The 23,794-nt window shown below is 55.4% G+C and overlaps 2 protein-coding genes across 3 annotated transcripts in view; one reads left to right on the forward strand and one right to left on the reverse strand.

Annotated features, from left to right (window-relative positions):
* On the forward strand, positions 1–6,233 carry SPC24 (SPC24 component of NDC80 kinetochore complex). 2 transcript variants are annotated; one of them, XM_077768019.1, is made up of 5 exons: positions 1–182; positions 4,183–4,343; positions 4,476–4,576; positions 4,696–4,772; positions 6,034–6,233. In XM_077768019.1, the coding sequence occupies exons 1-5, from the start codon at positions 5–7 to the stop codon at positions 6,138–6,140; spliced, it is 624 nt and encodes a 207-aa protein (XP_077624145.1). In that variant the 5' UTR covers positions 1–4; the 3' UTR covers positions 6,141–6,233. The 2 variants fall into 2 exon arrangements, with proteins under 2 accessions (XP_077624145.1, XP_077624146.1); XM_077768020.1 differs by lacking the exons at positions 4,696–4,772; positions 6,034–6,233 and having other exon boundaries at positions 4,183–4,327; positions 4,472–4,580.
* A 1,316-nt stretch (positions 6,234–7,549) lies between these two features.
* The window catches only part of LDLR (low density lipoprotein receptor), a 36,418-nt gene continuing 20,173 nt past the window's right edge, over positions 7,550–23,794 (reverse strand). Inside the window, exons 11-18 of the mRNA XM_077767969.1 lie at positions 22,869–22,987; positions 22,522–22,661; positions 20,146–20,287; positions 19,888–20,040; positions 19,193–19,375; positions 16,228–16,305; positions 15,038–15,262; positions 7,550–8,130 (exon numbers count right to left, since the gene is read on the reverse strand). Coding sequence (XP_077624095.1) covers positions 7,550–8,130; positions 15,038–15,262; positions 16,228–16,305; positions 19,193–19,375; positions 19,888–20,040; positions 20,146–20,287; positions 22,522–22,661; positions 22,869–22,987 — 1,621 coding nt within the window. The remainder of the gene's footprint in view (positions 8,131–15,037; positions 15,263–16,227; positions 16,306–19,192; positions 19,376–19,887; positions 20,041–20,145; positions 20,288–22,521; positions 22,662–22,868; positions 22,988–23,794) is intronic.

Genomic DNA, 23,794 nt, shown 5'->3' on the forward strand with positions numbered 1-23,794 from the left:
CGGGATGGGTCCGCGCGTAGTCATGGCGGCCTTCCGCGACATGGAAGAGGTGAGCCAGGGGCTGCTGAGCCTCCTGGGCGCCAACCGCGCGGAGGCTCAGCAACGGCGGCTGCTGGGGCGCCACGAGCAGGTGGTGGAGAGGCTGCTGGAGACGCAAGACAGCGTCGAACAACGGCTGCAAGGTCAGGGCTGGGGCCGGGGGCGGCCGGGACCCGGGCGCCTGTGTGATGGGAGGGAGCGGCCGGTCCGCCTCGACGAAACCCTCCCTCCTAGGCGCCCCCATCCCTGCCCTGTTCTCCCTTGGGCGCTGCCCGCTCTGGGCCTCAGTTTTCCCCACCCGTGAAATGGGCTTCAGAATGGGAGCCATCTCCCAGAGAGATAGTGGTGAATATAGGAGCTCGAGGAACTGGCCAATTCTGAGCGTACCGCGAGCAGGAAGGAGCTGGGGGACTCAAGGTTCGAATTGGGGCTCAGGAGTCAAAGCGCTGGGTTTTAATCCCAGCGTCCTCACTTACTGAGGTTCATCTGTTTTACGGAGCACCTGCTGTGCGCCAGGTATAGTGCCAGCCCTGGGTTGGAAGCAGAGAACAGAACGGACACAATCCCTTAAGGGCTTGGTATGCTAAGTGGTGCGGCGGGCAGACGATAAAGAAGAAAAACGGAGGGGCACCTGGGTGGCTCAGTCGGTTGGGCATCCGACTTCGGCTCAGTTCTCCCCGGTCATGAGTTCGAGTCCCCCATCGGACTCTGCTGTTAGCGCAGAGCCCATTTGCATCCTCCGGCCTCCTGTCTCTGCCCCACCCCTACCTCTCAAAAATAAATAAACATTAAAAAAAAAAAAAGGAAGAAAGAAAATGGATATGTCAGGAGATGATGGGCTAAGAAACACTAGGCTATATAGGAGGGAGTGGTGATGTTTTAGGACATTACTTTTTTTTAAAGTAAGACTTGAAGAGGGGCGCCTGGGTGGCTTAGTCGGTTAAGCGTCCGACTTTCGCTTAGGTCATGATCTCGCGGTTCGTGGGTTCGAGCCCCGCGTCGGGCTCTGTGCTGACTGCCAGCTCAGAGCCTGGAGCCTGTTTCAGAGTCTGACTCCCTCTCTCTCTGACCCTCCCCTGCTCACGCTGTCTCTCTCTCTCTCTCCCCTAGAAATAAATAAAACATTTAAAAAAAAAATAAAGACTTGAAGGTAAAGGGCAAAATCTCTATTAATAAATATCTGAACAAGCTATAGAGAGAGGGCTAGGTCACCCCACAGGTGAGAGGGGCTCGCCCAGCCTGTGACGGGATTTCAGCCAATTCCTGATCCGGGTAATCCAGTCCAATGGCTTCCCTCTCAAGCCTCGATGTCCTCATCTGTGAAATGGGACTGCTGATAGCACTCATTGTCATTGTCGCTGCTCTTCTCAGTGCCGGGTTTTTATTGCTTTTAAGGCTCCACATTTGTTGTTGTTGTAAAACTGATAGAAGATTTGCCACCTGAGCCGTTTGTAAGCATCCAGTTCAGTGACATTAAGTACATTCACTTCATTGTGTGACGGTCACCCCCATCATCTCCAGAATGGTTTCGTTATCTGAAACTGAAACTCTTTTCCTATTAAACACTAACTCCCTATTCCCCTCTGCCAGCCTCTGGCACCCATCATTCTATGTCTCTATGAACTTGACTATTCTAGGGACCTTCTATAAATAGAATCATGAAATTTTGTTCCTTGCTTATTTTCTTTTTATTATTATTTTTTATATTATTTTATCTTTTGTGTCTGGCTTATGTCACTTAGCACAGTGTTTTGTTTTTTGTTTTTTAATTTTTTTGTTTTATTTCTGAGAGAGCTCAGAGAGAGAGAGAGAGNGGTGCCCCAGCACAGTGTTTTAAAGATGCATCCGTGTTGTAAATTTCCTTTTAAAATATTTATTTTTTTATTTAAAATTTTTTTTATGTTTGTTTATTATTGAAACAGAGAGAAACAGAGCATGAGTGAGGGAGGGGAAGAGAGAGAGGGAGACAGAATCCGAAGCAGGCTCCAGGCTCTGAGCTGTCAGCACTGAGCCCCATGCGGGGCTCGAACTCATGAACGGTGATGTCATGACCTGAGCCGAAGTCGGATGCTCAACGACTAAGCCACCCAGGCGCCCCACATTTCCTTCCTTTTCAAGGCTGAATAACATTCCATAGTCCGGACGTACCTCTTTTTGTTTGTCCATTCTTCCACTGATGGACACGTGTTGCTTCCAGACCCTGGCTGTTGTAAATAATGCTGCCATGAACACATGAACATGGGTGTGCAAATATCTCTTGGGGCCCCTGCTTTCGGTTCTTTTTTTTGTATATTCCCAGAGGTGGAATTGCCAGATCACTTGGCAATTTGAGATTTCGCTTTTTGAGAGACTGTCATCCAGTTTTCCGTAGTGGTGTCGGTGCCAGGTTTTTATATTTTTTTTTTTTTAAGCCATTTTAAAGTTATGTTTTATGTGGCCATGCTGTCTGGCTTGGGACTAAAATGACCTAGGAGCTAAGCAGGGGATGGCTGGGGGTGGGGGTGGGGAAGAGTGTTCCTGGCAGAGGCCACTGCAAAGGCAGGTCGCCAGGTGAGAGTGGACTTGGAGACCCAGGAGAAGGTGGGTGGAAGGTCAGCTGTAGCCAGACCCTGCAGGCAGTGAGCCCTCCCCTCCCCCAGGAGTTTGGGGGTGGTTCTAAGGTGGTAGTTCCCCCGCCCAGAGTCTTCCCCTTCCCTCCTCTCTCTCTCTCCCCCGACTCCTTTCACTTCCTCTCCATTGATGGTTTGGGAGAAGATCAGCGGTATCAGCCTGTGTGGGTTTCAGCAGGATGGATGGATTTGGGGCCCAGGAGACTAGAGTCAGTTCCGGGGAGCAGGGGCTTTGAGTTCCCGGGCTCCAGTTCAGACCTGGGCTTCAGAGCTAAGTGCCCGTGGCCCAGTCACTCAACATCTTTGGGCTTCGATCCTTCCATCCTTCGTCTCTCCACGGGGCAGGGGTTGAGCCACCTCCCTCAGAGGGTTGTGAGAACCGGGCTCCGGGGCTATCCAGCAGCACTCAGCACACGCGCGGGTAATGGCACTTTGTGACAGTGTCCCAGGGAAGAGGGCACTCCCCGGGAAGAATCTGAGCGATTGTCTGGGGAAACGGGGAGGGGAGAAAGGCCAGGAAGGCTCCAGAAGAAAGCCAGACCCCCGGCTCTCCTAACAGGAAATCAGCAGGCGCTGCTTAAAACAGACAAATCAAGAAATAGCAGCATAAGCAAATTATTTAGAAATATGAAGGTCAATGCCAGAGAAAACAGTGATGAGTTGAAAGGGGCTGCTTCAGAGGCGTGGTGAGGCTGGGGGGGCCCCTGTGTGTGTTTAAGCTTTCACAGCCATATACATGTAATACTTGGAGTAAAAATTAACCCAACATAAGTTTGTAAACACTTAAATGCCTGCCCCTCGGGAAGCGTGTCCATCTGTGCCTTCTCCGAGTTGGCCGGTTCCTCCGCTCTGTGGGAACACGGTAACCTTGCTAGGGGGCTTTTGATCCTTCTGGATGTTTTGGCAAAGCATGTTTATTCAGAGTAGGTGCTGGTGATATACGCGTCATATAAGACACAGTCCCCGATTCGAGGGAGGAGGAGGAGGAACGAACAGTTCTGTGCAGGAGGGGCAGTGGTGGAAGTGTGGCCGCGGCCCAGGGGGGAGAGCAGAGTGTCCAGCTGCCTGTGTTGTGCACTACCCGGGAGGTCTCAAAGGCTGAGTCTCCGAGTGCCCGAGGGGCAGGAGCACAGGGGCGCCTCAGAGAGGACAGGCGGGTGGAGGCCGGGAAATGGGGTGCGTTTGCAGATTGGGGAGGTGTCTTGTGGCCAGAGCAGAGAGAAAAGTACACAGTGGGGTGAAAGGCAGGGAGAAGGGAGGCTGTCAAGGAAGACAAAGATGCTTTCATTCATTCATTCATTCATTCATTCATGGGGGGATTTGGAGGATTCAAATGTGTTTTGAAGTGGGAAGCACTTTGGCAGGGTCTTGGTGGAACCGAGAGGTGGGCTTTTGGAAATAGGACCAGTGGGTTGGGGAGTGGTAGACGGGGAAGTGAGGACGTTCATGGTCAAGGCCTCACACTCTTCTGGGGCAAGACCAGACTCTGGAGAAGCCGCGTTGAAGGGCCTCAGCCTTCTTTCCCGCCCCGCAGAGATCCTCGCCGCGGAGAAAGAAGTGGCCCAGAGCCTTCTGGATGCGAAGGAGCAGGCGCACCAGGGAGGTGCCGAGTTGCAGCAGCTCGAAGCTGAGCTTCAGAAGGCCGGCGAGGAGGACACCCGTCTGAAGACCAGCCTCCTATATCCTTCCCCGAGTGTGCGCACGGCCGGGCCCCGGGGGTGCCGCTTTGTTCATGCTGGGACCCGAGCTCAAGCCCCGGGCCCACGGGCTTAGCGCGGGCAGCCCCCCTTCTGGAGCGAGGTGACCTTAACTGCCTGCTTCACTCAGCTCACCAGGGAGCTGGGGGAGCTCAAGGAGACCGAGGCCAGCCTCGAGAGGCAGGAGAGGGAAGTGGATGAAGACACGACTGTCACCATCCCTTCGGCCGTGTAGGTCCCGGTGTGGTGGTGTGCGCGCACGGGAGTCCTCCGGGCCTGAGCTGGAGTCTGCGCTGGGCTGGGCTAACTTGATCTCTCTCTCTCTCTCTCTCTCTCTCGTTCTCCTACAGGTATGTGGCCCAGCTTTATCGCCAAATTAGCAAAATTGAGTGGGACTATGAGTGCGAGCCAGGGATGGTCAAGGGCAGTATCCTTTTGCGGAGAAAGTGGTGCCCGGTGCGCTGCCCGTGGCCTTGTGGAGTGCTGGGCCGCCATGGGAAAGTCTGGCAGGTCCTCAGAAATGAAACACAGGGTCACGTATGACCCAGCAGTCCCCCTTCTGGGTTGTACACCTGCGTTCGTGACTACAGTGGTGACAGTGGCCGAAAGGCGGAAACAAACCAATTCTCTATCACCAAATTGCTGGAGTAGCAACATGTGGTGTGTCTCTGCAATGAGCTAGTAGTCAGCCTTGAAAAGGAAGCAGGGGCACCTGGGGGATTCGGTCTGTTGNCGAGCATCTGACTCTTGATTTCAGCACAGGTCATGATCCCAGGATCGTGGGATCGAGTCCCACGTCGGGCTCTGCATTGGGCATGAAGCCTGCTTAAGATTCTCTCCCTCCGCCCCTCTCTCCTGCTCCTACTCTCTTTCACTGTCTCTAAAATCAAAAAAAAAAAAAAAAAAAAAAAAAGNTCTCCAGCTTACACTCAAAGATAAATAAATATTAAAAAAACAACAACAACAACTTTTTAATAAAAAATAAATTAGTTTAATTTAAAAAACAAGGTAAGGAAATTCTGGCACATGCTATAACATGGATGTGTCTGGAAGACAGGATGTTCAGTGAAATAAGCCAGACACAAAAAGCAAACTACTGTCTGATTCCACTCAAGAGGGGTCCCTAGAGGCGTCAAATCCACAGAGACAGGAGGGGGATGGCAGGCACCAGGGGCATGGGGACAGGAGGAGAGTCGGTGTTTAACGGGGACAGAGTCTGAGTTGGGGAAGACAGGGACATTCTGGAGATGGAGGGGAGGGCAGCACGACACTGTGTGTGTACCTAACGCCACTGAGCTGCACACCTAAAAACTGGACAAAATGATATATTTTATGTTCTGTGTATTTCACCATAATTTTTTAAAAATGTAGTACATTATCAGCATTTAACTTTAATATTTTTTAAGTGTATTTATTTTTGAGAGAGAGCTAGCATGACAGTGAGTTGGGGAGGGCCAGAGAGAGGGAGACACAGAATCCGAAACAGGCTCTAGGCTCCAAGCTGTCAGTACAAGGCCCGACGCGGGGCTCGAACCCACAGACCGTGGGATCGTGACTTGAGCCAAAGTCGGCCGCTTAAGCGACTGAGCCCCCTAGGTGCCCCTCAGTCTCTAAATATCTTAGTACAATTTTTCATGGGGTCCCAGGGAGGGGTATGCCGCCAGGTCTCCTTACATCTGCACCCTCAGTTCATCACGGCCCCAGCGTCGCCCAGCCTGTCCACCTGGACGGCACTCAGCTCTCCAAGAAGTTCATCAGCGACTATCTCTGGAACTTGGTGGACACGGACTGGTAGCCGGGAGCCTCGGGTCCGCATCTGCACACAGCACGAGTCAGCTGTGCCTCAGCGCTGAGAGGGGCTGAAAATTAAATGTTTATACATACGTGAGCTTTGGGCCAGATTTCTTTTTGCCCATGACCTTGCCCTCAGTGGCTGGACTGGCCCTGGCTAGGTGACCACAGAGAACCAACCGGACTTGCAGGCCACAGCTTCACGTCTGTGAAGACACTGCACAGATGGCGCCGTGGGTTACGAGGACAGATCCTGGACCTTTATCACTTGTCATTCGTTCAGGGCACATCCTCGAGTGCTACCTTGTGCCCGGAGCTGTGCTAGGTTTCCCAGGCACGGGGACAGGGAATGCCTTCGGCCGACGAAGGAGTCAAGTCAGAACAGACGCCACCCTTGAGCTAGAGAGGGTCAGGCGTGCTGTGGGACCCTGGCCAGGGAGGGGACAGAGACGGGTGACTTCTGTGCTGGGACCAGAAAGGACAAGGAGTCGATGAGGAAGAGATTCGGGGAGGGGGGTGGGTTGTGTATTGGAGACCGCCGGCTGCATCCCTGATACTGGGCCCCCCTCCCTGCTAAGTGAGGGGTCCCTTTTAGCTTCCTGATCAAAACATTTCCCAGCCTCCCTTGCAGCTAAGTGCTGGCCAATGAAATATAAGTGGAGATGTGTGAGACTTCTAGAAGGATCCCTAAAAGGCAAGGGACGATGCCCTTTCTTTCCCCTCCCCTCTCTGCTGGAATCCGGAAGTGCTGGCTGGAGCCCTGGCAGTCGTGGTGACACGTGTAAGGAGGGATGTGTCCTCTAGGGCTGGTGGGAGCCTGGTTCCCTGATGATGGGGGCTGGGTATCAGCACTGGACTTTATGTGTGTGGGGGGATGCCCAGAACATGCCAAGGGTTTGGCTGTACGTGTTCACGTAAGCCCTCCTGAGGGTCTTCATGTTCAAGATCGGCAGGGTCTTTTCTGGTATGAGATGGGCGCAGAGCCTCCTGTTTGTACCTTCGGCCTCCCAAGGGCCGGAGACTTGAACTCAACCAGAGTTTTCCCACCAACCTTAGGGCCAGTCATTCTGTGTGGTGCAGGCTGCCCGGGACATCACCGGACGTCTAGCAGCATTCCAGCCCCCTCCCTCTGGATGCCAGGAGGAAGTCCCCCTCCATCACCACAAACGTGGGGCACACCCGAGGCAGGCCCCCCGCCCTTGCCAGGCATCCACACTGGGTGCTCTGAGTAGCTGCTGTCACCTCAGTGGCATTCCTGCTGACAGTTGTCCTCGGGCTGCTCACCTGTGTGGGGTGGGAGGGTGGTCAGGAGCGTCCCCGAGAGCATGCTAGAATAGACCCAGAGAACATGCTAGAATAGATCCAGCCCAGCTGAGAGCCGTGGGGCAGTTAATCAGACAAACCTGCAGGCTATCAAAGCTTGGCGGCCCAGGAGAGGAAGCACGTGCTGCGGGAGNTCCCTCTGGTTTGGGGAGGGGGCCGAGGAGGCGTTGGCTGCTTGGAGCTCCGTTTTTCTGAGAGGAAGAAAGTCCCTTCCAGGAGGCCACACGGACCCAGGCTCTGGGTGGCTGGGTACCTCTGTCTCCCCAGGCAGCCCCAGGGACCGGCCGAAGGAGTGAGCGAGTGGGTAAGGAACGCGGCCTGGCGGGCGGGTTCAGGGAGGGNCCGCGTGCCTGGGCTCTGACTCACTGCCCAGCGCTGGCTGGATGCCTGCGACAGCCAGCAGGACAGCCCCAGGGCCACAGCCTCCGGTCGGTCGGCACCCCAACCCTCGCCTCCGCCTGTCCTCTCTCTGAAAGCCGCCTGGGCGGCGGGGGTCACCAGCTTGCGGATTCTGGAAGCTGGCAGCGGGCTTGCTGTGTGCTCGGCCCAGCCCAGTCGGTCCTGGTCCCCAGGACCAGGAAGTGGGGGGGCCAGATCACTGGCCTTGCACCTTTGGAGCTGACGCCCCCCTTCCTCCTCCTGCACCCGTACCCCCAGGGCCTGCAGGGCCGCTGCAGCACAAACCAGTAAGGAGTATTTATAGTCATTGCCCCAGGTCACCCCCGGAGCCTGGACCCCCACCCCCACCCCCTCAGTGGGGTTGTAGGGTCCTGGGGGGAGCAGCTTGGCTTTCCAGATGAGAAGCAGCCTCTGCGGTGGTTGCCCCTTATTCAAGGTCGAAAGAGGCCAAGCAGGGACTGGAACCTACATCTATGTTGATGGAGCCGTAAGGCTGAGGTTCTGAACTCAATATTGACAGGTGGCTGTGTGTCAAATAGCCGGATGCCCAGCTGACCTGGCTTGTCATCGTGATTCTGGGGAGGGTCCCCAGGGAAATGTCGAGTGAGAGCTAAGGCTGCGAAGTCCCAAGGCTGGCTGCCCCCGAGGGTCCCCACCCGGCATCTTCCTCCAAACCGCCCGGCCAGCCTTGGTCGCCACGGGTGGGTCGTTTCCCTTGGGGCCCCCCACGCCCCATCCTGGTGTGAACTGTGGTCAGAGCCGTTCCTAGTTGTAGATGAACGGGGCGGGTGGGCGCATGTGCCCAGGGAGCAGGTGTCTGAGGCCGTGGTTGGACCTCAGTTGTCGGGTGTGAAGCTGTGATCTAATCTCCCTGGACTGGCTGGGGACAATTTGGGAAGACCGGCTGCAGAGTATCATCATGGTCATGCTTGGGATCTTGGGGACGCTCTGTGTGTGGCCCTCATTGGGCCAGGGTAGTCCCAGGAGCTCCTGGGAGCCTGCCCAACTGACTCAGAAATGTGGACTAGGCATCTGTGACTCACTGGGGCCCCTGTCAGGGAGCCACGCTCCAGTGAAAGCCACTGAAGACTTACTGTGTTGTGGATGAGGAAACTGAGGGACAGAGAGGACAAGTTATTTGAATACGTTTTCACAGCCAGCGAATGGCAGATCCAGGGTCTGTGTGCTGAGCTCCAACTTTCAGTTCGTGATAAGCGCTGTTGCTGTTGAGGGAGGCTCTAGAAGGCCCTGGCAAGGGGGGTGACATTGGAGCCCAGGCTGGAGCCCCCAGGAGGACAAAAGTATGGAGACCGTGATCCAGGCAGAGGGAACAGCAAGTGCGAAAAGGCCTACAAGAACTGGGAGGCCTGAACCTTGAGGCGGGGGGCGAGATCGCAAGGGGCTGGGAGTAGGGAGTGGTTGCTTGATCACGCCGGGCCTGCAGTCCACCGTAAGATCTGGGGACACTTCAGATCCAGGCAGGACCCCAGAACTGGGGCTCAGGGAGAGGGAGCCTGAGGACAGCCTCTCAACACAGGCCATCTTGCAGTAGCCTTGCGTCTCTAGGGGGCTAGTCTTACTGTGATCCCCAAGCTCCCCCCTCCCTCCCGGCGCATTGTGGGAGCAGCAGAGGGGGAGGAGAGGAGTAAGCAGAGCAGCTGGGCCATGGGAGGGTGGGGCTCGGGAAGGAGCGAGCCCCTCCACCAAAGGCAGGAAGCAGAGCTGAAACCTGAACTGCCTGGAGGGGCGGCTGGATTGGAGCCAGGAGTCCCTGGGGCAGCCCCGCCCCGGNTCCGGGAATCCGCTTCCTGGGGGAAGGGACGGGCCGTGACTCCCACAGTGTGTTAGGGGCTGGCAGGGGACGCTGCAGGGGGAGGGCTGCCTGCCCGTCTCCCTCTCCCCTCTCCCTTCTCCCCTCTCCCCCGTGGACCTGGGCTCAGCCCCGGAGGCTCCAGCCTGACTCACCACAGGCAGCTGTGGTTTGGGCTGCCAGAGGTGGGGGCGGGGGGCAGCGGAGGACACGGACATGAATCGGGGTATCAAGCTTAGTCCAGCAGCTTCCTCCCCCCCCACCCCCCACCCCCGTCCTGGCCAGAGCTACTGAGCCCTTAGAGTGAGGGGCTGCTGCCCCCCTACCCTGTGCTCGGGGTTGACAAGGCTCTCGCCCCTGCAGAACGCACATGCCCGGGGCGCTGTGGTACCGAGCCTGCAGACCAAGGTGCTGGCAACAGTGCAGTCTTACTTGGGGCCTTCCAATAGGGGACCCCGCTCCGAGCACAGGGAACTCACTCCCTCTACTTGCAGCCCAGTCGGGAAAGGCAAGGGTGGCATTTGGTTCCCCCCACACCCTGCCAGAGCCCTGTGAGCCAAGCCCGGTGACCGGAGCCTCCCCTTTCCCATCTGTAAAATGGGTGCTTGATACTGTCCTCTCCGAGGAGCAGACGAATTAATCCCTAAGAAGGATATGCTCTTATTTGTCATGAGACTCCGGGTCCCACGGGTCTGTGTCACATTCAGCGCTGCGGTGGGGACGCCCGGGAAGGATTTTAGTCACTGGTCCTGTTTTAACAGAAAAAAAAAAAAACAACACAAAAACGGCTGGCCAAAGTCAGATACCAGAAATTTCCATCACCTCTGGCCACTCCCATGTGTGCCCTCGGCCCAGGGGACCCCCTCCCCCAGTGCTGCCACCCCTCCCCCTCGCTGCATCCTCCGGCCACCTCCTGGCCCCTTCCGTTTGCCAAGCCATTTACGCTCATTTGTCCCATTTGCCACGCGGCTGAGCATAGAGTCAGTCAATCAACCAATTATCGAGCGCCCGTGTGCGGGCCCCGGATGCTTCCTGTGCGGTCCGTTCAGTTTTCGCCCCCAGAGGCATTTTGGAACCTTCCCAAGACAAAAGGCGGAAGGAAGGAAGGAAGTGCCACCCTGTGGACACAGAAAAGATAACAGTCTGCACCGCTCCGGGTGTTCCTCGGGCATGCGCAGAGCCCCCTGCATGCCGCCGTGAGCATGGGACGTGGGGGATGCGCATTGATTCTAGATTCAGCTGGAGAAACTGAGGCTCTAATGGGTCTAAGGTCACCACCCATCTCAACCTAGGTGGCCTGACCTTCATCTGGGTCGCCTGCTCCCAGCCTGTTCTCAAGCTCCTCCCCTTTGCCCTTTAAGACTGGGGACCCCATTCGCAAGGTCCTGCTGAGTTCCGCCCAGTGGGGGGCGCTGGTGTGGGGGGGTGCCCGGTGGAGGGGAGACGCTGCCTTTCCCTTTTTTCTGCCTCCTGTGAAGCTCCCACCAGCTTCCCTCCTGGGTTCCAGTAACCCCAGCCCCACTTTACACTGTTATTTGTGGCTACCTCATTGTTCTGTTTGGTCTTTATTTTTATTATTATTTTTTGATTTTTACAATTTACTTATTTTTGAGACAGAGAGAGACAGAGCATGAGTGGGGAGGGGTCAGAGAGAGAGGGAGACACAGAATCAGAAACAGGCTCCAGGCTCTGAGCTGCCAGCACAGAACCTGACGCGGGGCTTGAACTCATGAACTGTGAGATCATGACCTGAGCGGAAGTTGGATGCTTAACTGACTGAGCCACCTATGCGCCCCTGGTCTTTATTTTTAAATTTTAGAGAGAGCCCAAGAGCGCTAGTGGGGTAGGGGGGCAGAGGGAGAGAGAAAAGGAGAGGGAGGGAGGGAGAGAGAGAGAGAGAGAGAGAGAGAGAGAGAATCTTAAGCAGGCTCCATGTGAGCCTGACATGGGACTCGACCTCACCACCCTGGGATCATGACCTGAGTCGAAATCAAGAGTCAGAGGCTCAAAGGACCGAGCCATCCCGGCGCCCTTCTAACTGGTCTTTTAAAAAATTGTCATTTAGTATTATTTAAAATTGTGTTCCAATACACAGAGCATCAAATTTACCATCTTAACCATGTTGACGTGGCCAGTTCACGTATGTTAACATGGCTGTGCGACCATCCCCACCACGCGTCTCCAGAACTTTCCGCCCTTCTCAAGCTCTGTCCCCATGAGATAATAACTGCCCAGCCCCTGGCTCCCCCCATCTACTTCCTGTCTCTGTGGATGCGACTCCTCTAGGGATCGGGAATGGAACCCTAATGAGTGTGACATGGCCTCTACTTATGGTTTGGCCCCATTTGATCTGTGATACTTGGTGCCCGGGCTTAAGTTCCATCCATTGACCTGCTGTGTTCCAGACTGTACCCCAGCCGGTCAGTCTTGATTGTGGTCTGACTTGCCATGTTCAGGGACAGGGGCCCTAACTGCCTCCAGGTCCAGACTCCGGTAAAGCCTGGGTGCACAAGAGAATGGGGGTACAAGTGCCTAGACACCCACAGCTCTGGCCAAATGTTGTCACAATGGAATTTGAGGGCAGAAGTGCCGGAACTCACAATTATCTGGGTTTGTGTTGTGAAATCTGTTGTTTTACGTGTTTTTAAATTTTTATTATTTTTTAATGTTTATTTCTGAGAGAGAGAGCATGAGCATGAGTAGGGGAGGGGCAGAGAGAGGGAAACAGAATTGAAGCAGGTTCCAGGCTCTGAGCTGTGAGCACAGAGCCTGATGCGGGGCTTGAACTCACAGACCGGGAAATCATGATCTGAGCCCAAGTGGGACCTTTTAACAGACTGAGCCATCCAGGCGCCCCCCCCCCTCCTGTCTTGTATCTTAGCAACTAACTACATGGGTGTTTAGCCTTTGTCTCCTCTGGTAAGAAAACCTCACACCAAACCTGCCCAGGAGCCCCTGGGTTTGAAGGGAAGCTTCCTTCACAAATCACTGATGTGTTGACTGAGCGAAGTGGGAAGGTTTCAAGCCCCTGACACACCCCCACCTCGTTTATGCTTCTAGTTTCAGCTCAAATGTCACCTCCTTAGAGAATCCTTCCTGCAACCTCCCTAAAGGAGTCTTCTCCCCGCCAGCCATGTCTCTGTCCCTGTTACCCCGTTTAACGTTCTTCCAGAATATAGTCATTGTTAGTCTCCATGTCCCCTTGAAAGATGTCAGCTCTTTACTGCAGTGGACAAAAAGGACCTAGCTGGTGTCCCAGACGCCCAGTAGATGTAGTTCAATGAAACAAGCACGCAGATTTAGCAAAATCCCAATTCAGGGAAGTGCTCCAGAGCCCGCAGCCTGTTCTGAGCCCTCGGGAATGTTCCCTTTCCAGAACGGCCTCCTGGGAAAGCCCAGCCCCTGTCCCGATGGAAAGGCCCAGACAAGGAGGGGAAGAAGCATTCCACATTGAGCCAAGTGGTTCATTTAAGAAATTTAATCGACCCCAGGAAGACATCCAGGCTATAAAAACGTTCTATACAGTGGTTGTAAAAAGCACTACCCATCCCCCCAAAGCAACATCTATACAACACAGACCCATTTCTCCAGAAGAGCTTCGTGCAAAGCCCACATGAATCATCTTTGTACAAAAATTAGAGGCGTCTCAGAGACAACTCCCCCCCCCCCACGATGCGGAGCCCCCAGAGGGGCCACAGAGGCAGCAACCAGGGTTTGCAAAAATAAATAGATCTGTTTCATATATATAAGTGACAAATGTCTAACGAATGTACAAAGTGCAAACAGAACCAAAAGCGTCCCCCCCCATCTGTACAGCGGCTTATTTACAGGCTTGAGGAGGAGAAAAGGCTTTCACAGTTTCCTACGGAGTAGGGCACAGTGTTGAGTGGTCATGCAGTGGCCCGTGGACATTCCCTGGGCGATGGGAGGCAGGAATCCACAAGAGGCTGGCACTTCTTTCTTTGGTCATGAGTGTGAGGTGTGTGAGAAGCTCAGAAAGTTTGGTTTTGGAAGGTAAAAACAACCAGGCCCAGGGGACGCCTCCCGGGGCTACAAGGAACCACCGTCTTGCGGGAAATCAATGGCTTGGGGGGGGCGCCTGCGTGGGAACGGACACGAGGTTGATGGTCATGATTGTGACTTTGAAGGGAAGGTCTGGGCTGGGGGGTGGGGATGCCACCGAGATTGCACGCTCACCCCCACGGGCCCTCTCCCAGCCAGGACCGAAACCAGTGCAAAATCCTAAGAACGTCGCCTTGACACAAAGTATAGCCCTGAACTCAAAAAGTGCAAGGGGTCCTGGATCTGGGGTCCAGACGGCCGCCCCCAGACTGACGGCTGCCCTTGGACGTTGGCGGCCGCTGCCTTCACGCACGGGGTAATGGGGCCGTGCAGGCACTTAATAAATATTAAGGGCAANATGAGGGGGGGGGCATCGGGAAGGGGCTCAGTGCCCCCCCAGCCCCGGGAGGGCATGAAGCCCACTGGGTAACCCCTAGTTTGATCCAGATCTGGGGGTGGGAGCAGAGCAAAAGCTAACTCCGGCCGTCCGGCAAGGCAGCGGTGAACACATTTACTCCTGAGTTTGGGGGCTCGGGCAGCTACCCAGGACCCTGTGGGTAGTGCCTGCTCTCGCGGGTTCAAAGCCACGGGCCTCTCTCCCCCCGACCCCCCCCATCAGTGCCTCAGGAGGGGAGAAGGGAGCAGTCCCTGGGGAGAGGAAAATGTCCCCCCAGCTCATTCGGCCTTCTCTTCTCCCCGCTTCAGCGAGAAAGGAATGGGGGGGGACCCCGACGCAAACCTGCTGCGTGCACGCCGTTGGAAGCCCGCTCTGCCTCCCAGAGGAATAAATATATAAAACAGAGCTCTGGCAGGCAGGCCAAGTGGCTGCTGGCGCGCAGGCTGTGCCGCCGGCAGTGCTTTCGGTCACTTCTTTCCGTGCAGGGAACGGGGGGAAGGGTGCGGGGCAGGTCAAGGGTCCCGGGAGAAAGTGTTCTTCCTGCCCGCGGCGCGCGGCAGGTTCCGGGGAAGCACAGGACCAGGGGCGGCGGCGGCTNAGCCACGGGAGGGCGCCCGTGAGCAGGGCCCGCCTCTGCTCAGAACCCTCCCTGGCCCCCACCTTCTAAGAGCAAAGCCAGAATCTGCCCTGTGGCCCACAAGGCCTTGCGCCATCTGCCTGCCGTGGTCCCTACCCGTCACTTGGGTCCCTCCTCCACGCCCCTGCCACCCCAGCCTCAGCTCCAGCCAAACCCGCCACCTGTGTCCGCAGGCACACAGCCCTCCGGGCCGGCACTCCCTCCCTCCCTCCCTCCCAGCCCCCGCTGGCCTTCTTGGGGTCTTTCCTCTGCTGATCCCTGTCGGTCCCCCACCACCAGGGCATCCCGTCCTGAGGACCTCAGGCCCCTGGGCGGGGCCCAGGCAGCGCAGGCCGCTCACCGAGGGGTAGGTGTAGCCGTCCTGGCCGCAGCACATGTGCACCTCGTCCTCCGTGGTCTTCTGGTACACGGGGTTGTCAAAGTTGATGCTGTTGATGCTTTTAAGCCGCCAGTTCTTCCAGAGCAGGAAGGTCCCGAAGCCCAGGAGGATGAGCAGCACTGCAGGGGGAGGTGCGGCCGGGTCAGCAGGCGGCCCCGGAGCCCACCACCCAGCTCTGCATCCCCGAGTGAGGCGCCTGCGGACTCCAGGCCTTTAGATTTCTATACGAGGCTTAAAGCCACCCTTGCCCACGGGGGGGGGGGCACATGTCCATATGCAAAACCAACCTCTAGGTCAACACCTGCTGTGCCTGGCTCACCCTGGAAATACCCAGCCGTGGTCGACCCTTCCAGGTGCTTCTGAGTCACCACACGTGGGGCTCTTTCAGAAACGGGATTGTTCTCTATGGATGCGGCCGAACCTCACTCTCTTCTCCCGGCTGGGTGCGTTCTGCCTCATTTATGGGGGACCCTGGGGTGGCATGCCCAGCCAAGGGCTCACCCAGCCCAGGTTTGTAAAAGAAAACAAAACCAAAAACAACCCTGGCCAGCGCCCAGGGGCCAGGCTGAGGCTCTGCACGGAAGCACGGTGGGGGCCTCATTTGGGAGGCGAGGGTCCCGTTATCAACTCAGAGCCAGATGGCCCTGGGCACTAAACTGCAGGTCGCTGTGAGTGGGCTGGGCGTGGAAGGGACCCCTCGGGAGGATTTCGAGTGTGACGTTAACAGAGTTATGATGGACGGGGGGGGTGCAGAACACCCCAAACTCCCCTGCGAGAGCACCGTTTACCAGGAGGTGCCCCTGAGGCAGTGGGAGGCCTTCCCTGCAGCCCCCTATCCCGCAGCTGCCCCAGCGGCAGGCTCGCTGTTCGGGAAGTTTCCTTCTGGCACAGCTGTGGCCCCAGGGCCCTGAAGCAGGCACTCGACAGGTTGTGAATGAATGAAGCCAGAAAGGGGGCCGCAGTGATGAACAGGGCATGTGGGGGGGGCACCCCAACCGTCGGATACAGGGGGACCGGACCCGCGCGCTGGGCAGGGCGACCCCTGCGGGGAGCCGGCAGGTGGGGCCAGGCCCAAGGGACTTACCGACGGGGAGGATGATGGACAGGGCCCCCGGGCCCCTCGGCTTCTCCTCGTCTCCTCTGCTGGCTGCGTCGCCCAGGGCTGCACGGGACGGAGAGGGGGAGAGAGTGAGGCTTGGATCCGCGGGGAGGGCCACAGAAAACACGGCGGGCGTGCGACACCCGCGCCGAAAACGCCTGATGCTTCTCACAGGAACTCGGAACGACTCCTGGGTTGGTGGCACCACGCCGGGGCCTTATTAGCAGACACGGTTCGGGGACCCGGGGAGGATTTAAGGGGCCCATTAGCCAAGCGTTACGAGGCTCTGGGAAAGGGGACAACGGTCTTGGAGACAAAAGCCCGCAGGTACGTCCCCAGTAGTTGGTGAGGGCACCGGTGGAATTTTTCACCCAGGGGCTGCGTTGGACGGAAAGGAGATGGTCCTGGGCGGGCCGGCGGCCACCTTGTGGCTCCGTACCTGTCAGCGCCCCCAGGGCCCAGCTGGATGGCGCCAAAGCACCTGATTCCCGTCTCCACTGTCCCCACTTAATATTGGGAGAGACCTCGTCACACAACCAGGTATGTGGACCCGAGCCCTGTAAGGGCCCCGTGCAGATCAAAGTTTAAAGTCCTCCGAACAGGCTGGGACGGCTGAAAAGCCACACCTAGGCCACCTGGGGGTCAGTCATCAGTTCAAGTCAAGCCCACCCGAGTGCCTGGAGTTTCTACTTCTTTGACATTTGCTCACAGTTAAGAAAACTTGTACCACAAATAATTTTTTTTTTAATTTTTTTAATGTTTTATTTATTTCTAGGAGAGAGAGAGACACACACAGCGTGAGCAGGGGAGGGTCAGAGAGAGAGGGAGTCACAGACTCTGAAACAGGCTCCAGGCTCTGAGCTAACGTGGGGCTCGAACCCACGAACAGTGAGATCATGACCTAAGCGAAAGTTGGACGCTTAACCGACTAAGCCACCCAGGTGCCCCTGTACCACAAATAATTTAAGGCGGGTGCCCAGATGGCTCAGTGGGTTAAGTGTCTTACTCTTTTATTATTTTTTTTAATGTATTTTGAGAGACAGAGTGAGCAGGGGAAGGGCAGAGAGAGAGGGAGACAGAATCTGAAGCAGGCTCCAGGCTCTGAGCTAACGTGGGGCTCGAACCCACGAACTGTGAGATCATGGACCTGAGCCGAAGTCGGACACTTAACCGACTGAGCCACCCAGGCGCCCCTAAGCATCTTACTCTTGATCTTGGCTCTGAGGGTCATGATCTCATGGTTCATAAGAAGGAGCACAGAGCCTGCCTGGGATTCTCTCTTTCTCTCTCTCTGCTCCTCCCCCTCCCTCAAAGTGGAAAAAAAAAAAAAAAAAGGCAGCAGCAAGGTCTTTGAGAAGTTTTTCCCTTAAAAGGACTCATTCACCAGAATCGAGAAGCCATGGATGGGCTTGTCTATGAGATTGTTTATTATTTTTTTATGTTTATTTTTGAGAGAGAGAGTGAGCAGAGGGAGGGGCCGGGGGGAGAGGGGAGACACAATACAAAGCAGGCTCCAGGCTCTGAGACCGATGTGGGGCTCGAACTCACAAGAACTGTGAACCCACGACGTAGGCCAAAGTCAGAGGCTTAATCGACTGAGCCACCCAGGCGCCCCCGTGAAATGGGTTTTCAAGCAGTGGGAACCCCAGGTAGAAAGGTTTCCTGGCCTCCCTTGAGCACAGCGGTCCCCACTTTACCTTGTTTACGATCGAACACAGGCTTTAGCTACTCTGAGTGGGGGGTAAAACGCCTGAACCCTGCTGATGCGTCCCTTTTCTATGAGCTCCATTTTCTAGCTGATCAAACTCTGGGACAGGTGCCCTCTGGTGGCCAAAGGATGAATGGCGAGTCTTCCATTAGTTCACTGAGAGCCCAGCTCTGACCTTGAGAAAGGGCGAGGGTGAGGAGAGGGAGGCACTAGCCACAAGCAAAAACGTGGAGCCTCCCCTCTACCTCCTGCCAAAAAGACTTTAGTAATCCAGTAATATCATAATGTGTTTTTCAATAAAAATTAAGGCCAAGACACCATGACAAAGTTTCACAATTTTAGGAAGATAGGATCTGACTCTACATTTGCCTCTTTGAGACCCTGGCTCTGACCAAACTATTGTTACAAGACCAGGTGTTTGGCCCATGGCCCATAGTTTGGGGGTTTTATTATTTTTTTAATAATGCAGTTGGGCGCCTGGGTGGCTCAGTCGGTTAAGTGTCTGACTGTGGATCAGGTCATGATCTCACGGTTCGTAGGTTCTAGCTTTGCATTGGGCTCACTGTTGTGAGCTCAGAACCTGCTTTGGATCCTCGGTCTCTCCCTCTTTCTGCCCCTCCCCTACTTATTCTCAAAAATAAACAAACATTAGGAAAAAAAAGAAAAAGGTGCCTGGGTGGCCCAGTCGGTTAAGTGTCCGACTTCGGCTCAGGTCATGATCTCACAGTTCGCAGGTTCGAGCCCCGAGTCGGGCTCTGTGCTCACAGCTCAGGGCCTGGAGCCTGCTTCAGATTCTGTGTCTCCCCCTCTCTCTGACCGTCCCCTGCTCATGCTCCACTGTGCACGCTCTCTCTCCCAAAAATAAACAAAAAAATAATAATATAGTAAAATATTATTTATGTCCTGGGTTTTTGGTACCTGCCCTCAGATGGTAACCCTTAGGAGTGCCTCATGGCCTCGCCCTGGCCCTGCTGGGCAGGGGCTTGAAAACATGTCATCACATGGACCTTGATAACATTTCAGGTCCCTGCGCCCGGAGGACTCTGGGTTAAGCCACCACCACGCACCCAAAGCCTCCACATGCCTTAGGCCACTGAATCCCCATGGGCCGTGTCAGAAAGCCCAGGGGTGCAGGCGAGGCCCACTCCATCCCTTCACCAAGACTCCCTCGGCCTCGGAAGGGGCCCATCGGGGTTTTCGAGCTGTAAACCAGGGCCCGGGGCAGTCCCGACAGACATCTACCTGGGTGGGACATGGTCACCGTCTCTGCCGTGGTGAACTCGGGGCTGGCCACGGACCACGGGCTGGCTGTGCGCTTTGGCTCCACGGCGGGGGAGCGCGCGGTCGTCCTCACGGCTGGGGAGCGCGCCGTTGGCCTGACCGTGACCCTGGAGGTCCCCCGGGGGGTCGCTGCAGCTTCGGTCTCTGAAAGAAGAAACCTCTCCTGAGTGCCCCGCTGTTAACGGTGCCACTCGTGACAACGGAGATGAAGCGCGGGCCGGCGGCCAAGAACCGACTAAAGATAAATGCAGTGAAGACTGAAACCCACTACGCACTATGTTGTTATTACGTCATTTGTTGTGCTTCAAAAGGGGGATTCACGGGGGTTACGGACATACTGGCCCCAAACTGAGGTTTCCCCGGAGGATGAGAAAAATCGAAAAAGGGGTCGTCTCCCCACTCGATGTCTGTGTCTGATATCAGTCACCTCCCAAGGGGCCCAGGAAAGCGGGAACTAGATGTCTAAGGTGAAGGGCATCTGTCTATATGCACGACACAGGGCCCAGGCGCCCAGCATTTGACAAAAAGCAAACTCTGGCTACCCCTCGCCAGGGCCTCCTGGAGCCTCCCTCTCCCATTTGACAGACAAGCAGAGAGGACGAGGAAGGTAATTAGCAGGACCAAGCCGCAAGGGTGGCGGGAGCCGGCGGCCCTACCTACGAGGCAGCTCTTCATGTCCGTGGCCAGCACCATGTGGTCCGGGCAGGCGCAGGTGAACTTGGGCGAGTGCGGGTTGATCTGTGGGGCCGGGAGACACAGGTACTGGCAGCCACCATTGCGGAGGGCGGTCCTCTCACACCAGTTCACCCCTGGGGCAGGGAGTTCGGGTGAGAACAAGGTTAGAAGGTTCTAGAGAATTTCAGAAATACCGGTGGGGAAGAGGAGGGGGGAGGTGGTAGCCATCCCGTCTTTACCTCTTGGCTGCGTGAGGTTGTGGAAAAGGACAATGTCCTCCGGGGACAACAGGTTTTCAGCCACCAGATTAATGTCGGAGCCCGTGAGGCGGTTTGCACTGAAAATGGCTTCGTTGATGATGTCCGTCCAAAATACTTTATCCTGTGAGGGCATGAAGTGAGAGGGCAAGTCCCATTACCACGGGCAGAGGACACCCGAATCCAAGTTTTGGGTGCCTGGCTGGCTCAGGTCATGATCTCAGTTTATGGGTTCGAGCCCCGCATCAGGCTCCGTGCTGACAGCCCAGAGCCTGGAGCCTGCTTCAGATTCTGTGTCTCCTTCTCTCTCTGCCCCTCCACTGCTCTCTCTCTTTCTCAAAAATAAATTAAAAATTTTTTTAACTAAAAACAAAAAAGGTTTAAGTGTGTAAAATACACAGAACATAGAATTGACCATCTTAACCCGTTTCAGTTGTGTTGAGTGGCATTAAGCACATTCACATGGTCGTGCAGCCCTTCCCCCCATCCATGCCCAGAACCTTCTCGTCTTCCCAAACTGAGACTCTGTCCCCATGAAACACTGACTCCCCATGCCCTCCCCCAGCCCCTGGCCCCCACCACCTACTTCCTGTCTCTATGGATGGGACTCCTCTATGGACCTCATGTAAGTGGAATCCTACAGAGGCGCCTGGGTGGCTCAGTCGGTTGAGCGTCCGACTTCGGCTCAGGTCATGATCTCATGGGTTGTGGGTTCAAGCCCCGCGTCAGGCTCTGTGCTGACAGCTAGCTCAGAGCCTGGAGCCTGCTTCAGATTCTGTGTTTCCCTCTCTCTCTGACCCTCCCCTGCTCATGTTCTCTCTCTCTCAGAAATAAAAACATAAAAATTTTTTTAGGGGCGCCTGGGTGGCTCAGTCGGTTGAGCGTCCGACTTCGGCTCAGGTCATGATCTCACAGTNGTTCCAGCCCCACATCAGAGAGAGGCCCGAGGCTGCCTTGGATTCTGTCTCCCTCTCGCTCTGCCCCTCCTTCGCTCGCTCGCATGCACAGCACGCTCCCTCTCAAAATAAACAAACTTAAAAAGAATGTTAAAAAAAAAAAAAAAAAAAGGTGGAATTCTACACCATCTGTCCTTTTCTGTCTGGCTCAGTTCCCCCAAGGCTCGTCCGTGTTGGAGAACTTGTTAGAATTTCCTTCCTTTTTCAGGCTGAACCACATTCCAGCGTGTAGATACACATCTCATTTAGCCGATCCCCCCCCTCTCACCCCAGGATGGACACTCAGGTCACGCCACCTCTGGGCTGTTGTGAATCCTGCTGCCTTAACACGGGTGTACGGACAGCGCAACATTCCCTCAGAGCCGATCTGTGCTGAGGCGCCACTTGGGCCCGGGAACCCACCGCCGCTGGCCCCCTCTTCTCTTGGCAGGGAGCTTGTCAGCTTCTCCCCACCGGGAACTAGTAACCCCCCTTTGAGCGCCACAACCAAAAACTTTCCGGAAAGTGCCAAATGTCCCCTGGGCAGCAAGATGGCCTCCAAGTGGTAACTCCTACTTTAAGGCTCTTTTGGTGAGGACGTGCCCAGCGGGCTCAGTTGGGAGAGTGTGCGACTCTTGATCTCAGAGTCGTGATTTCGAGCCCCACACTGGGGAAAGTTTACTTTAAAAAATTAAAAAAAAAAAAAAGGGAGGGGGCGTCTGGGTGGCTCTAGTCGGTTATGCGGCCGACTTCGGCGTAGGTCACGATCTTGTGGTTTGTGAGTTTGAACCCTGCGTCAGGCTCTGGATTGGCAGCTCAGAGCCTGGAGCCTGCTTCAGATTCTGTGTCTCCCTCTCTCTCTCTCTGCCCTCCTCTGCTCATGCTGTCTCTCAAAAATAAATAAATGTTAAAAAAAAAATTTTTTTTTTTTAAAAAGAGAAGAAGAAGAAGAAAAGCAAACAAAAACATCCTGGAGCCCCTGGTTGGCTCAGTTGGTTAAGCGTCTGACTGTTGATTTCAGCTCAGGTCATGATCTCACAGTTTGTGGGATCGAGCCCTGCGTCAGGCTCTGTCCTGACAGCTCGGAGCCTGCTTGAGATTCTCTCTCAACTGCTCTTTCTGTGCATCATCCACTTGTGACCTCTTCGGTCTCAAAGTAAAAATTAACATTAAAAAAACTTAAAAAACCAACAACTCTTGGGCTCTTTTGATGAGAAGGAACTGCAAATAACTCCAGCTCTAAGACCTTTCACAGCCACAGACGGTTTGCTAAGCTGGCCCTGGCTCGAGTGAACTTGATGACATGGGCGGACCCATTAGCATGAGCACTTATGTTGCCTCCTTAAGTCGTGCTCGGTAACCAGGACTCAGCTGTGAGGTCCCTGGAGCCCTGGGGGAGCGACCACCTGCTCCCAGCCCCCACCTCAAAGATGGCCAAGGAGAAGGGGTGTGCCAGCTTCTTCTCATCCTCCAAAATGGTCTTCCGGTTTCCCCCGTTGACATCAATGCTGGAGATGGAGTGGAGCTTGGAGTCAACCCAGTAGAGGCGGCCACCAGAAAGATCTAGAACCCACAGTGGACAAGGAGAGGTCACATGCCGAGGCCCATGGGGCCAGGGCCTGGCCACTCCACTACCGGCAGGAAGGAGCCCCCAGGAACCCGGCAGAGATGTGCCCAGAAAAGCAGCCCCAACAGCCCCGCTCCATGTAGAAGCTGAAACCCCATGCTGGGGCGGTGTAGACCCCAGAGACCACGGTCCCAAGGACATACCCAGGGTGATGCCATTGGGCCACTGGATGTCCTCTGTCACTAGCGAGTGCACGTCGACACCATTTAGACCTCCCTTCTTGATCTCGGCGGGGGTTCCCCAATCTGTCCAGTACATGAAGCTGGTGAGAGATCAGCAAGAATGGGAGGTAGTCAGTGGGGGGCGGGGGGCTCCCAGCGTGCCCCAAAGGGCGGCCTTCAGCTGGAGCAGCAGGCCAGGAACTGTGAGAAGCCCCTCCAGAGACCTCTCAGGCTGGCTTTTTAAAAAATTTTTTTTTTAATGTTTTATTTATTTCTAGGAGNCTTAGCCACCCAGGCGCCCCATCTCAGGCTGGCTTCTTCCGCCACCCTGGCACCTGCCATGTGGGGAGAACTGGCAGGAGTTTAGAGAGAAACAGAACAGAGAGATTTTGATTCCAACGTCAGGACCAGGACCCTTAATGTGCACCCTAAACAGTGCTTTCTGAAGGCTTTGCTATATTTTTAATTTTGTAATTGTTTTTTGCTTTAAAACGATGTTTTTAATTGTGACAAAACATGCACGACAAACCACCGTGACCATTTTTAAGTATCCAGGTCAATGGTGTTAAGTACACGTAAACTGTCAGGCATCCATCCCCACCACCCAGCTCCGGAACTTTCTCATCTTCCTGAACTGAAACTCTGACCCCATTAAACACAGACTCTTCCTTCACCTCCCCCAGCCCCTGGCGCCCCCCCCCCCGGGGGGCTTCCTGCTCTGTNTAGGGACCTCCTAGAAGTGGACTCTCACAGAATGTGTTCTTTTGTGTCTGGCTTCTTGCACTGAGCAGAACACCCCAAAAGTTTGTTCGTGGTGTAGAACCTCCTTTGTTTTTGAGACTGAGTAAGATGCCGTTGTGGGCACGGACATTTAGGTTCTCCTCCACTCACCCAGAGACCCTGGGGGG

Source organism: Crocuta crocuta, unplaced genomic scaffold (assembly GCF_008692635.1).
Source record: "Crocuta crocuta isolate KB4526 unplaced genomic scaffold, BGI_CrCroc_1.0 scaffold115, whole genome shotgun sequence".
NCBI lineage: Eukaryota > Metazoa > Chordata > Mammalia > Carnivora > Hyaenidae > Crocuta > Crocuta crocuta.